The sequence below is a fragment of the Mercenaria mercenaria genome, chromosome 2, assembly GCF_021730395.1.
Source record: "Mercenaria mercenaria strain notata chromosome 2, MADL_Memer_1, whole genome shotgun sequence".
Lineage (NCBI taxonomy): Eukaryota > Metazoa > Mollusca > Bivalvia > Venerida > Veneridae > Mercenaria > Mercenaria mercenaria.
This window is the reverse complement of record NC_069362.1, coordinates 80,000,501-80,013,711: the sequence shown is the minus strand read 5'-3', so window position 1 is coordinate 80,013,711 and position 13,211 is coordinate 80,000,501. Positions and strand designations below refer to the sequence as shown.

General features: G+C 37.5%; 1 protein-coding gene across 2 annotated transcripts in view; it reads right to left on the bottom strand.

Moving 5' to 3' along the window:
- The window catches only part of LOC123564400 (germ cell-less protein-like 1), a 53,720-nt gene extending 40,943 nt beyond the window's left edge, over positions 1 to 12,777 (bottom strand). For both annotated transcript variants that reach the window (XR_008369912.1, XM_045357948.2), the window contains exons 1-3: positions 12,527 to 12,777; positions 3,471 to 3,594; positions 753 to 849 (exon numbers count right to left, since the gene is read on the bottom strand). Coding sequence is in view for 1 of the 2 variants with exons in the window: in XM_045357948.2 (XP_045213883.1) it covers positions 753 to 849; positions 3,471 to 3,594; positions 12,527 to 12,660 (355 nt within the window). In the remaining variant the exon portion in view is untranslated. The remainder of the gene's footprint in view (positions 1 to 752; positions 850 to 3,470; positions 3,595 to 12,526) is intronic.
- Between the last annotated feature and the right edge of the window lie 434 nt (positions 12,778 to 13,211).

Sequence of the window (13,211 nt, the reverse complement as noted above, 5' to 3'; positions counted from 1 at the left end):
TCATCCTATGAAGTTTCAACATTCTGGGTCAGGTGGTTCTCTAGTTATTGATTGAAAATGGTTTTCAATGTTCAGGCCCCTGTGACCTTGACCTTTGACAGAGTGACCCCAAAATCAATAGGGGTCATCTACTCTTCATGACCAATCATCCTATGAAGTTTCAACATTCTGGGTCAAGTGGTTCTCTAGTTATTGATCGGAAATGGTTTTCAATGTTCGGGCCCCTGTGACCTTGACCTTTGACGAAGTGACCCCAAAATCAATAGGGGTCATCTACTCTTCATGATCAATCATCCTATGAAATTTCAACATTCTGGGTCCAGTGGTTCTCTAGTTATTGATCAGAAATGGTTTTCAATGTTCAGGCCCCTGTGACCTTGACCTTTGATGGAGTGACCCCAAAAACAATAGGGGTTGTCTACTCCAGCAGCCCTACAACCCTATGAAGTTTGAAGGTTCTAGGTCAAATGGTTCTCCAGTTATTGCTCGGAAATGAAGTGTGACGTACGGACGGACGGACGGACAGGGCAAAAACAATATGTCTCCTGGGGGAGACATAATAATACCCAGTACATTGTTATTGTTCAAGTGTTAGTGCTTTAATCCTACAGAACCATTCTCCTATTTTTATGCTTAAGTAATTTCTAACCTTAGGCTTTACTGTATAATTATGGAAAACAATTGGAATTTTATGCTCCACCTTTTTTTCCTTTAAAGAAGTAGAAATCATGTGAATTATTTTCATACATTACCATCCTCACTGATATTTTCATCAATGATATCAATTTGTATTGTCTCCAGATCAGATTCTTTCCATGATCCATTAAACATACTGGCAAAGTAAGGCGACTGAAATTAGAAAACACAAATTTGTTGCAATTTTGATTTAAGTCAGACTGATACTATTCAGGTTACAGGTACATTTGTATATGCTGACATAAAAACTTTTAATGGTCATGATGGTGAAGGAAAACCTCAGTACTAGTGTCTCTCCTGGCATTATTCATGAACAGTGAAAGCTGAATGTCCACCCACTTGTATGTATAAAGAAGTTATCAACCAGAAAACTGACAAATTGTTTTGTTGTGGTCATTTTTGTGAAGTTACTTTTAAATCACCCTTTGCATTTAAAGTCCTATGATCAGTCAGGGGTGTAACTGTTTTAAGTTATGTAACCTATTTCAGTTACCTTTGCAAGCATTTTATAACCTGTATTAGTTATAAAATATAATTAACTCAGGTAAGTTATTCAAAAGTCTTTTTGCTGTTCATACGAAGTGACCTTTAAAGCGAAATTAGTAGCAAACTGTGGTTAATTAAATTCTCTTTTAGTCTGATTATGACCTGATAAGCATAATGGGATGTTAAGAGTTTTATAGCTTTAAAACTTTTGTGTAAAACTTTATCAGCCTTGCGTAAAATTTTTTACTGCATAGCTGGAAAGATAAAAGTTCAAGGATTCTGGAAGTAATTGCATTAGTCTCATTCAAAATGAGGAATTGGCACAGGAGGGCTTTGTAATATTTTATGATAACTGAAACAAGTTATGAAAGAATAAGCAATAATTCAAATGGGTTACAAAATGCGATAACTTGAAATAGTTACACCCCTGACTGATGATAAACACAAATATTATCACCATAGTTTATGACAGTACTAAGGACCCTCTTGGACCACTAAGTGTGACTCAAACTTTGAGCTACAGGCATAGGTACTGCATGTGACATAGTATCTTACTTCTGTCATAAGAGCCGAGTTATTTGAAATCTCTCCTTTCAGTCACTTGATAAAAAAAACAAGAGCTGTCTCCATAGGATGACACATGCCCCCGATGGCACTTTGAATGAATAGTTATGGCCGATGTTAGAGTTTTGGACCTTTGACCTGGGTCTTGCGCGCGACATGTCGTCTTACTCTGGTACACATTCATGCCAAGTTATTTGAAAATCCATCCATGGATGACAAAGATATGGACCAGACACGAATGCACTATCATGAAAAATGACCTTTAACGTCTAAGTGTGACCTTGACCTTTGAGCTACGGACCTGGGTCTTGCGCGCGACATGTCGTCTTACTGTTGTACACATTCATGCCAAGTTATTTGAAAATCCATCCATGGATGACAAAGATATGAACCGGACACGAATGCACTATCATGAAAAATGACCTTTAACGTCTAAGTGTGACCTTGACCTTTGAGCTACAGACCTGGGTCTTGCGCACTACATGTCGTCTTACTGTGGTACACATTCATGCCATGTTATTTGAAAATCCATCCATCGATGACAAAGATATGGACCGGACACGAAAATTGCGAACAGACTGACAGACCGACAGACGGTTCAAAAACTATATGCCTCCCTTCGGGGGCATAAAAACCAACACACATCAAAATAGATAAGATTAACACTATATGCTCACCCATACTATTACTGGGACATGATATTAACACTAAAAGCCCCCTCATCTACCCCACATTATTAACAACTTGTTCGAATGAGGCATAAAATTATTACAAACATGCACTTTCATTATAAAATACTTTTTCAAAAACATGTCTCATCCATTTACCTCGTCAGGTGATCGAAACAATTATATTCATGAATATCACTGCAACATTCACTAAACTAAACAACACTGCCTTTTACAACAAGTTCCAGTTCCATTTACCCTATAACATCTAATTCTCTTTCTATGCATGGATTATAACTAAAGTGTGAAATCATTATCTATTTTCATGCCCCCGAAGGGAGGCATATAGTTTTTGAACCGTCTGTCGGTCTGTCCGCAATTTTCGTGTCCAGTCCATATCTTTGTCATCGATGGATGGATTTTCAAATAACTTGGCATGAATGTGTACCACAGTAAGACCACGTATCACGCGCAAGACCCAGGTCCGTAGCTCAAAGGTCAAGATCACACTTAGACATTAAAGGATAGTGCATTGATGGGCGTGTCCGGTCCATATCTTTGTCATCGATGGATGGATTTTCAAATAACTTGGCATGAATGTGCACCACAGTAAGACGACGTGTCGCATGCAAGACCCAGGTCCGTAGCTCAAAGGTCAAGGTCACACTTAGACGTTAAAGGTCATTTTTCATGACAGTGCATTGATGGGCGTGTCCGGTCCATATCTTTGTCATTCATGCATGGATTTTAAAATAACTACGCATGAATGTGGGACACAGTAAGACGATGTGTCGCGCGCAAGACCCAGTTCCGTAGGTCAAAGGTCCTAAACTCTAACATCGGTCATAACTATATATTCATTCAAAGTGCCATCGGGGGCATGTGTCATCCTATGGAGACAGCTCTTGTTTATACATTTTTGGTAATTTCAATCTAAGATATTAACACATTCAAAAAAAGAAAATTTCTAGATATTTTCTCTTCACAAGTTCAAGCCCTAATGAAATAGCAGTTTTGGTCCAAACCAAAGAAATCAAATGATTTTAAACAAATTACCTGTTTGAGGTAGAGTTTATGCAGCTTCCAGTCCCGATCCAGAGCCCTAATTGTAACATCACTGTTTTCTCCCTCCAGGAACAATGTCTGGTAGATATATTTTGACGTTGACTTGATCCTTTTCCTTAAAGAGAAATCATGACAATATGACATTATTCTGAGCATTATTATCATTTCTCTTGAAAACTCCTCTATGGCTAGCTTGTGCAGATGGAAAAAGTTGTCAAACAGGTTTAACCCAGTTTCTGATGGCAGCTAGGTGTCAAAAATACGTGTGAATTTCAGTTATCGGTAAGTTATTTTAGTCACAGAAAGTGTCAGTACTCAGTATGTTTCTAATGTCTCGGTTTTAAAAAAATATGAGTAAAATAATTTAAACTATGTAGATTTAAGGAAATTATTCAAGGTAAGATACTTTTAGGAAAGTCAAAAGAGAATGTGTAAGTTTATGTAATATAAATCCCTTCTGTCTAGTTTATCAACAATCAGTTTACTAAAACAAAAGTGTAAAAGACCATAATCACCTTCACTCTCTTCTCGTTATCTGAAGTAGGCTGAGCTTAGATTATGCCATGTGTATTTGAGTAAAGTGTCAACAGGCTGATAGTTAACAGAGAGAGAATGACAAATTGGGCAACTAAAATTTTGCTTTGATGTTTAGCTTAGAGCAAAGTGGGGCAAAGCGACGATTTCGTTCAAGTCACCCTAGTAAACCGTACTTTTGTTTAGAACAATTGCCAAGTTTTCGCATGTTGTGATTTAATTTTTGATGCAGTTTAAAATTCATCACAACCTTCAGCAGGGGTCACGCTGTCTGTCGCCAATGGTGTCAAACGCCCCGATTTACAAAATCTGGTCCCTGGCAACAGCCTTGTATTGCATTTCAGGAATTGTGGATTATAATTAATGCAAATAATTGTGTTAATAGTACATAACCTTGCTAACACAGATCCATAATAACAGATATTGCCATTGTGATAGCACCACTTCTTTGAATTTTTATGGTGCACAGTGATTTTTCAAGGAAGCTCAGCCTTTTAGGTAGTACCTCAATTTTATATTACCCATTGATCTTAATAATCCTTTTAATTGAAACTATTTGTTTGTGTTGTGCATACTGGTCCAATGAATAGTGTTTTAATACAGGGTTTTGATGATTTCAGTTTTTTGTTTGAAACTATTTATTTATGTCATGCATACTGGATAGTGTTTTACAGGCTTCTGATAATCATTTTTTAACAAGAGCTGTCCGTACTAAAGACAGCCAATTCTTGACTATTTCAATTGTTATCCCAGAAGCAGGAATATACCCTAAATGTTAAAATATACAGAGTTTCAATCCAGTATCTGCATTAGTTTTGGAGATAGTACTTGCTTGCAAAACTTTTACCAGGATTTTCTATATCCAAAAGTGGGCATAATTTGTCAGAGCTATATGGGTTTTGGCCCAGTGAGGTTGGTTATTGACCTAGAAAAAGAAAAAAATAAGTTTCAAAGATATATACCTTTAAGTAATAGCTATAATATTATGTACTTGCGTGCAAAACTTTAACCATTCAGGATTTTCTAAGTAAATAAGAGTTGTCACTTATGGTGACAAATGCCCCCGCAGTGCCTTGACGTTTGACCTGGTGACCCCAAAGTCAGTAGGGGTCGTGTACTAAATAAGTACTATCAGCATGTGAAGTTTGAATGTCCTGGGTGCAGTGGTTCTCAAGTAAAGTGCCTTGCCCCCTGTGACCTTGACCTTTGACCTGGTGACCCCAAAGTCAGTAGGGGTCGTGTACTAAATAAGTACTATCAGCACGTGAAGCTTGAAGGTCCTGGGTGCAGTGGTTCGCGAGTAAAGTGCCTTCATGCAAAAAGTTAACGTTGGCCCCTGTGACCATGACCTTTGACCTGGTGACCCCAAAGTCAGAAGAGGTTGTGTACTCAATAAGTACTATCAGCACGTGAAGTTTGAAGGTCCTGGGTGCAGTGGTTCGCGAGTAAAGTGCGTTTATGCAAAAAGTTAACATTGGCCCCTGTGACCTTGACCTTTGACTTGGTGACCCCAAAGTCAGTAGGGGTGGTGCACTCAATAAGTACTATCAGCACGTGAAGTTTGAAGGTCCTGGTTGCAGCGGTTTGCGAGAAAAGTGCCTACATGCAAAAAGTTAACGTTGGCCCCTGTGACCTTGACCTTTGACCTGGTGATCCCAAGGTCAGTAGGGGTCGTGCACTCAATAAGTACTATCAGCATGTGAAGTCTGAAGGTCCTGGGTGCAGCGGTTCACGAGAAAAGTGCCTTCATGCAAAAAGTTAACGTTGTGACTAACGAACAAACGGACAGTTGAAAACTAATATGCCTCCCTTCGGGGACATAAAAAGGTGGCATAATTTGGCAAAATGCATGTCAGTGTTATGGGACTTGATGCTATCACCTAGTTTCATAACCCTGAAGACACATGTGAAGTTTCAATTCAATGTCTACATTAGTTTTGGAGATAGTAACTTGCATGCAAAACTTTAACCAGGATTTTCTTAGTCCAAAACTTTTAAAGGGGGCATAATTAGGCAAAAATACATATATGAGCTATATGGGTCTCTTGGCCCAGTGAGGTTGGTTACTGACCTAGAAAAAGAAAAAAAATGTTTCAAAGCTATCTATTGCCTTTAAAGGATGGCTATACCTACTTGCATGCAAAACTTTAACCATGGTGTGACGTTGACGCCTGGGTGAGTAGAATAGCTAGGAACATTCTTCGAATAGTCAAGCTAAAAATTGAGGGGGAGGTAAGGGTGTAACAATATATCGAAATTCACTGTATCATGATACATTAGTCTGGCGATACGCATATCAAATCACAGGCATGTTTCACGATACTGAAATGATACAATGAAAAGTAGAAACATCGAATGAAAACTTTCATACTATCAGTGTTAAAGATAGTACTGTAACTAAACAAATGTATCATTTACAACAGTGTCTTTAACTAAGAGATGTACAGTTACTGTTATAATATAATGCGCTGAAGTCTTTACGTCTTTTGTCTTGATTCAAATTCATTACGCAAAAATCACAAATCTGATTTCTTGGCACATAGGTTAGAATTCATCAAGGAGATTCATCAAAGTTCGAAGAATTATATGCCTTTAAGAGACTGCGGTTTTAACAACTTTCAAACTTTTTCTGTTATTTTCTGTACACAACAACTACTTTGTTCTCCCTACACTGAACTATGCTGCAGCTGTACAGAACTGGCAGGAAATGTTGATCAACATTACAGCAAAGGGGAGCAAAGTTCCTGTATAACAACTACCATGACAGATCTCCCGGCTATGTGACCAGAATGATACAGGAATTAATTGGGCTGGATACCACTGAGAGAGAAGGCATGCACACAGATTCAATTATCTTTATCTATCTTCCATTACTGTGTAACCCTTTACAGGAACATAGATACCTGTAAGATCAAAAACCAGTAAGCCTAGATCAATCCTGGGCAACTACTGCAATCAGGTGACTCGATTCGCGTACTAAAGGGCAACCAATGGTTTATGAATGTATGGTAGGCAGGGTTTTGGACTGGGTCAATTTTAGTTTACACCAGCAAATTCATCAATCAGGAAAAGTATGCACCAATATCTCCAAAGTTGGAGCCAATAGTCTCTGAGAGGAGACATACCAGTTACACCACATTAGTAACAAACACTGCATACATTTTAAAACAAATTTATTTAAATCATTTAAATAACCATTAAAAATTTATTAAAGCACATTATAATAAGCGCATTTGTGATGATCATGATGATAAGCATATATTTTATACTGATGAATATTATGTTTCAAATGGCTTTCTCTGATGTGTGTTACAACTACTTTAAGGAGGTAGGTTACCTCGTTACAAGGGTAAATTCAAATTAGTTGAACCGCAGCATTTTTTTGTATTTCAGGTAATTTAATGTTTTAACTGCTTCAATCTCAATTTCGTTTATCACTGTTCTTTCAAATACAATTGTTATCTAGGTTTTAAGTACATGGCCCTCCAAAGGTATTTTATATTGAAAGAAGGAAAATACGGATATTTAACACTTTTCAGTGTATTTTGGTTTCATTGTTATCTGTAGAAGTCTGCATAATTGATAATTTTACTAAATAGCTTTAGCGCCATTCTGTTAATGATCAACATGGAATATTTGGGTAACATTATTAGCAAAATACCAAGCACTTTACATGGTACAATATTTTTCTTAAAGTTTAAAGTAACCATGGCAACAGAGATGTTTAAAATAGCTTATATCTTGCTTTATCATAATTCCTTATAAAGAATATTAAATAAAATTATCTTTCTTGTTAATGTAGCTTTAAAACATCTTTTTTCTAACGTAAGCATGTTTTTGTGTTACCGGTATTTGCATTGATTTAAAAAAAATTCACAGCTTGAAATACTTACAGCAGTATCCCTCGTCTGACATTTTTATAGAAAAATCGTTCCGCGTGCTGCTATTATTCTCACGAATATTGTTGAAATGCAAATAAAAAGCCGAAGTTGTGTTCCGTAGATAAGACCAGTGCCAACGCTTTGGAATTTTACATTTAGATATATAGGTCACAAGCTTTCTTTCCATGGTAACATCAATTTAATTCACGAAACCACAATTTTCTACTGAAATTTGAAATTTTTTAGAGCTTAGCTTTAGTATATAAGTAGCAAATTATCAACGGAAACTAAAAATAATATTACAAATCAAACTGCCCAATTTTTATTTGAAAATGGCCATAATTAGTTACATTTCATCCAATTATATTCCCAATAACATCAGTTACCATCACCCATTTTCTTACATTCCGCATAACATTTCAATATAAGTGCATAAAAGAAGCAAAATGTTGATCATTATTCAGAGCGAAAGACCCGTAAAAATATTTCAGCACATAATGGCTGTTTAAAATAGTTCAAATAAAGAAAATAAACAGTTAATAATTTTGCGTGGTAACTGACACGTAATGTCATGACGTGGATGAAGTCATTTTAGGCAACAATATTTTGAAGCGTTTCTGTGGCAATTTATTCATCATTTCTGCATTATTAAACCATGAAGCATCAGATCGGAGGCAGGTTCATTATTTTTCTTCAGAAGAATGCCTTTATGGTCCTTGGATATACAAAACACATTTAGTTTGTCGTAAACGTTGTCGTAAATCATCACGTTAGCTTCCGGCTGGGCATGCGCACATACAAATATTAGGGTAACCTACCTCTGTAAGACTAGTACTGTAACTGATTTAAAATTAAACGGCAACACAACCGACAAATCTTTTTTTTATCATTTATATTAAGTTTTAACTTGTTACTAACAACTGTATTCAATATACAAACAGGTCAAAACTTCTCTCGTAAGAAACTTTTCTCCCTTGCCAAAAATGCCACTTGAGCAAGACTCCCAAGGCATTTCCCCACTCCTAGAAAACTGTCAAATTCATACGGATGATAAAAAGAAGGCCAATATCCTCAATCGTCAATTCCAGTCCGTGTTCACCCCAATGTCACCTCTCAAATTGGGCCAACTCTGTAAAATTAAAGTGCCGTCTCTACTCTCCATACCAACTGATTACCAACCAAAATATCCCCAAATGCCAAAGGTCACTATTATGACTATAGGTATAAATGGTGCTCAGAAACTCCTTTCGTCCCTAAAAATAGATAAAGCATGTGGTCCCGATGGTCTAAAGCCGATCCTTCTTAAAAATCTTAGTGAACAAATCTCACCACTAGTCACTAAGCTCTTTCAAAGATCCCTTGACACGGGCACTATCCCAGCTGATTGGACCAAGGCCAATGTCACTCCTTTATTTAAGAAGGGCGATAAAAGCAATTCTGCAAATTACCGGCCTATTTCCCTAACTTGTATTCTCTGTAAGTTACTGGAACACATCATAGCCTCTAATATTACCAAGCACTTCCAGGTTAACAATGTCCTCTATGACCTACAGCATGGGTTCAGAGAGAAAAGGTCATGCGAAATGCAGTTACTCGAACTTGTAGAAGATCTATCCTGAAACTTAATTCAAGGCCACCAGACGGACTTGATCCTTCTGGACTTCTCTAAAGCATTTGATAAGGTTAACCATCTGAAACTTCTGTACAAACTTCATCAACATGGTGTTCAGGGCACCACGTTGCAATGGGTCAAGTCTTTCTTGATTGGCAGGTGCCAGTCTGTCCTTGTGAATGGTGAAACATCAGAAGAAGTTCCAGTAACGTCCGGAGTCCCACAGGGCTCCGTCCTAGGCCCCCTTCTATTCTTACTCTACATTAATGACCTGCCTGAAAATCTGATTTCACAGGTTCGTTTATTCGCCGATGACACTGCCGTCTATTTAACTGTAAATAGTTCTGCCCAAGAAAACATCCTCCAGCAAGACTTAAATAGGTTACAGCTATGGGAAAGTAAGTAGGACATGGAGTTCAACCCCTCAAAATGCACTGTTACGAACATAACAAGGTCAAAAAACCCTTTAAATCAAAGTACACACTCCATGGCCAAGTCTTGGAAACAGTTCCTGATGCAAAGTACCTTGGGGTCAATATATCCCCAAATCTTAATTGGAATAAACACATCAATTTAGTCACGTCCAAAGCTACCGGAACACTAAACTTCATCAAGCGAAATATCCCATGCAAGAACCAAAACGTTCGAGAAGTAGCTTATAAAGCCCTAGTCAGGCCACAGCTAGAATATGCTAGCTGTGTTTGGAACCCTTACACCCAACAAAACATCCACCAGATCGAAATGATTCAGCGGAGGGCAGCGCGATGGGTTAATCATGACTACTCCCCTTACAGCAGTGTCACAAACATGGTATGTCAGCTGAGATGGCGTACCCTTGAAGATAGGAGATCTGATACACGCCTCCTTATGTTCTACAAGATAGTGAATGGTTTGGTTGCTGTGCCACTCCCCTCTATGTCAGCCCCCCATCCCGTCTAACAAAACATATGCATCCCCACTCCTATACTCAGATCCTCACTCCCTTAATTACTATAAGTACTTACTCTTTCTTTCCAGCCACCATTGTGCTTTGCAATTCCCTTCCAGTACAACTTGTGCAAGCCCCCACCCTGAATCAGTTTAAGCAGGGTGTGACCAAACTTGTACACAATGCTTAACATGATAGACCTGTTTTTAAACTGCTTTTATCTGTAAATCCTTCTTGTTTTTAACACTATCAACTGTATTCATACTTGCAATACACATTGTGTATTACTTTTATCCTTCTATCCAATCTACTTTTAACTTCTTGTACAGACGCGCAGCTGCAAATAATACTCGCAGAGAGGAGTGCTGCAGTATAAATAGATAATATGTGCTTAATTATAATATAATCAGTTGGATGATTAAAGTCTTTCTTTCATCCGAATAACTAGACCATGGAAATGTAACTAGCTAGTCAAGATATTCTCAATAGCATTATCCGAGTGTAAAACTGGTAAATAACCTTACACTGATTTCCCGGTGTTTACGTAAGAATTTTAAGCCGGTGAAAAGAATTTCCTATTTACAATTTTGCATTTATTCTTTTAATCTGCGTCACTAAAAATTATTTGCCGACTGAAGATAGTGCCAGAATTTATATTTGCAATTTGGCGCTGTAGTGATAGTAGGCCTTGCTGTTGGGTTTAATAACCCTTTAGTGACGTGGTTAGAGTGTCCGCCTACAGATCATGAGCGCCAGAACGGACCTTGGTATTTTCTCTCCCAGGGTTTACTTTAATGGTGTCAGAAGTGTTTGACGGACTCATGCTGCATTGCAGTGGGCATGGTGTGTCTTTCTGGAGAGCTCTGAAAAGTAAAGGTGAAGAAGTGTAGTGATAACAGATTTATAGGCCACTTCCAACAGCCTTGCTGTTAGTGTAGGGTTAACCCTTTAGCGACGTGGTTTGCATGTCCGCCTATAGATCTAGAGGTCCGGGGTTCAAGCCCCAGAAGGGACCTTGGTATTTTCTTTCCTGTAGGATGTAGGATGATTCTGGGCTCTGGTGGAAGGGTGTTAAACGCTTTTTAAGCCCCTCTTCTTATGGAATTGCTGCTGTACGGCTTAATTTGTTTCTTCACAGTTTATTCATTAAAATGGTGACAGATCTAATTATATTGTCATTATCGCTGTAAAATCAATTTACAGCCCAGTGTTTTAGTGTCTTAATTTGTATGGAGTATCTCCCTGCCAGTGCTTATCTAATCTTATTTTGAAGTCAATTACAGTTTTAGCATCTACAACATACTGTGGTAATTCATTCCATGGTTTGATAACACGACGAGAAAACTGGTTCAGGCAAAACGTTGTTCTAGAACATGGCATTTCAAGTTTTAGGTTATGGCCTCTTGTTGAAGAAGAGTACCTGAAAAATCTCTCAAAAGGGCAGTCATCATTGATCATCAATTCCTTTAACGATTTTAAAAACTTGTATCAAGTCACCTCTTAATCTGCGATGGTGAAGACTGGGTAATTTTAATTTTTTCAACCGGTCTGTATATGTAAAGTCTTTCAAAGATTTGTTGCTCTCTTTTGAAGTCTTTCTAGACTGTCTATGTCCTTAAGTAAATATGGGTGCCAGACCACATTTGCAAATTCAATATGAGGGCGAATCAATGCAGTGTACAGCTTCATGAAAGTGTATTCATCGATAAATTCAAAACTCTTGCTGATAAGTGCCAATATGCTGTTTGCTTTGTTGATTTTTGTCGAAATATGCTTACTGAACTTCATGTCTCTTTCAAACATAACACCAAGATCACATTCTTCCTGTGCCACTTTAAGACTGTTGTTACTCATTTTATACTCATTTTGAGGATTTGCATGCCCGTAATGGATAACTTTACACTTATCAACATTAAATTTCAATTCCCATGTTTCAGTCCATTTCATGACAGAATTAAGTTTCCCAGGGTTTACCTTTAGCGCAGCTGGCGACAGCGGGAAGTCTGTTAAGTAATAATTTAGGAACAGACAGTCTTGTGACATTACATTACATGTCGACAGAAATCAATTACCATAATGAAAAAAATTATACCTTTTAGGCGTGTTCAACAGTCCTAAATAACTACGATCCTGGTCATCTTCGGTTCTTTTTCGTTTTCTCTCTTCTGTCACCGCAATTTTATGCGGGTCTTTCGGCGAACTAGATGGACTGAAAAAATTTCCCATTATTCTTTCAATAAATTACATTTTGAGATTTTTTTAAGCAAATAATTACGTTGCTGAACTTATTCTTGTTTTGAACTTCCCGGTCATTTTTCGAATTCTCGGTCAAGTATTTGCAAGAGAAAAAACAGAACTATTCCGATGTCTCATATGAAAGAAGCCTAAGTATTAAAATGAGCGAAACTGAATATTTTTTATATCTATCTCTCTTCCTTGTAGTTCTGTCACTTTCGCGCGCGCCAAGCCACAAAGATTGTTAGTGGAAATAAAAGGAAATCGGGTTAAATAAAAGGACAGGAAGTGATTAGAAGTGTTAGTGATTTGAAAGTAAAATAATGATGTAACAGTTAGAATTTTTTCATACCCAGTGAACGTGAAGAACATTAGTTTCTTAAAAAGCACAGGTTACCGTAGATCTACCCATTTTCATTTTATAGGGCATTTTCTTCACGTACAGTCTAAGCATTTCTGAAATTAAGTAAAATTGAAAAAATGGGAGTACTTTATAAAAATATAATATACCACTTAATTATATCGGGAATCAGGCCGTACAG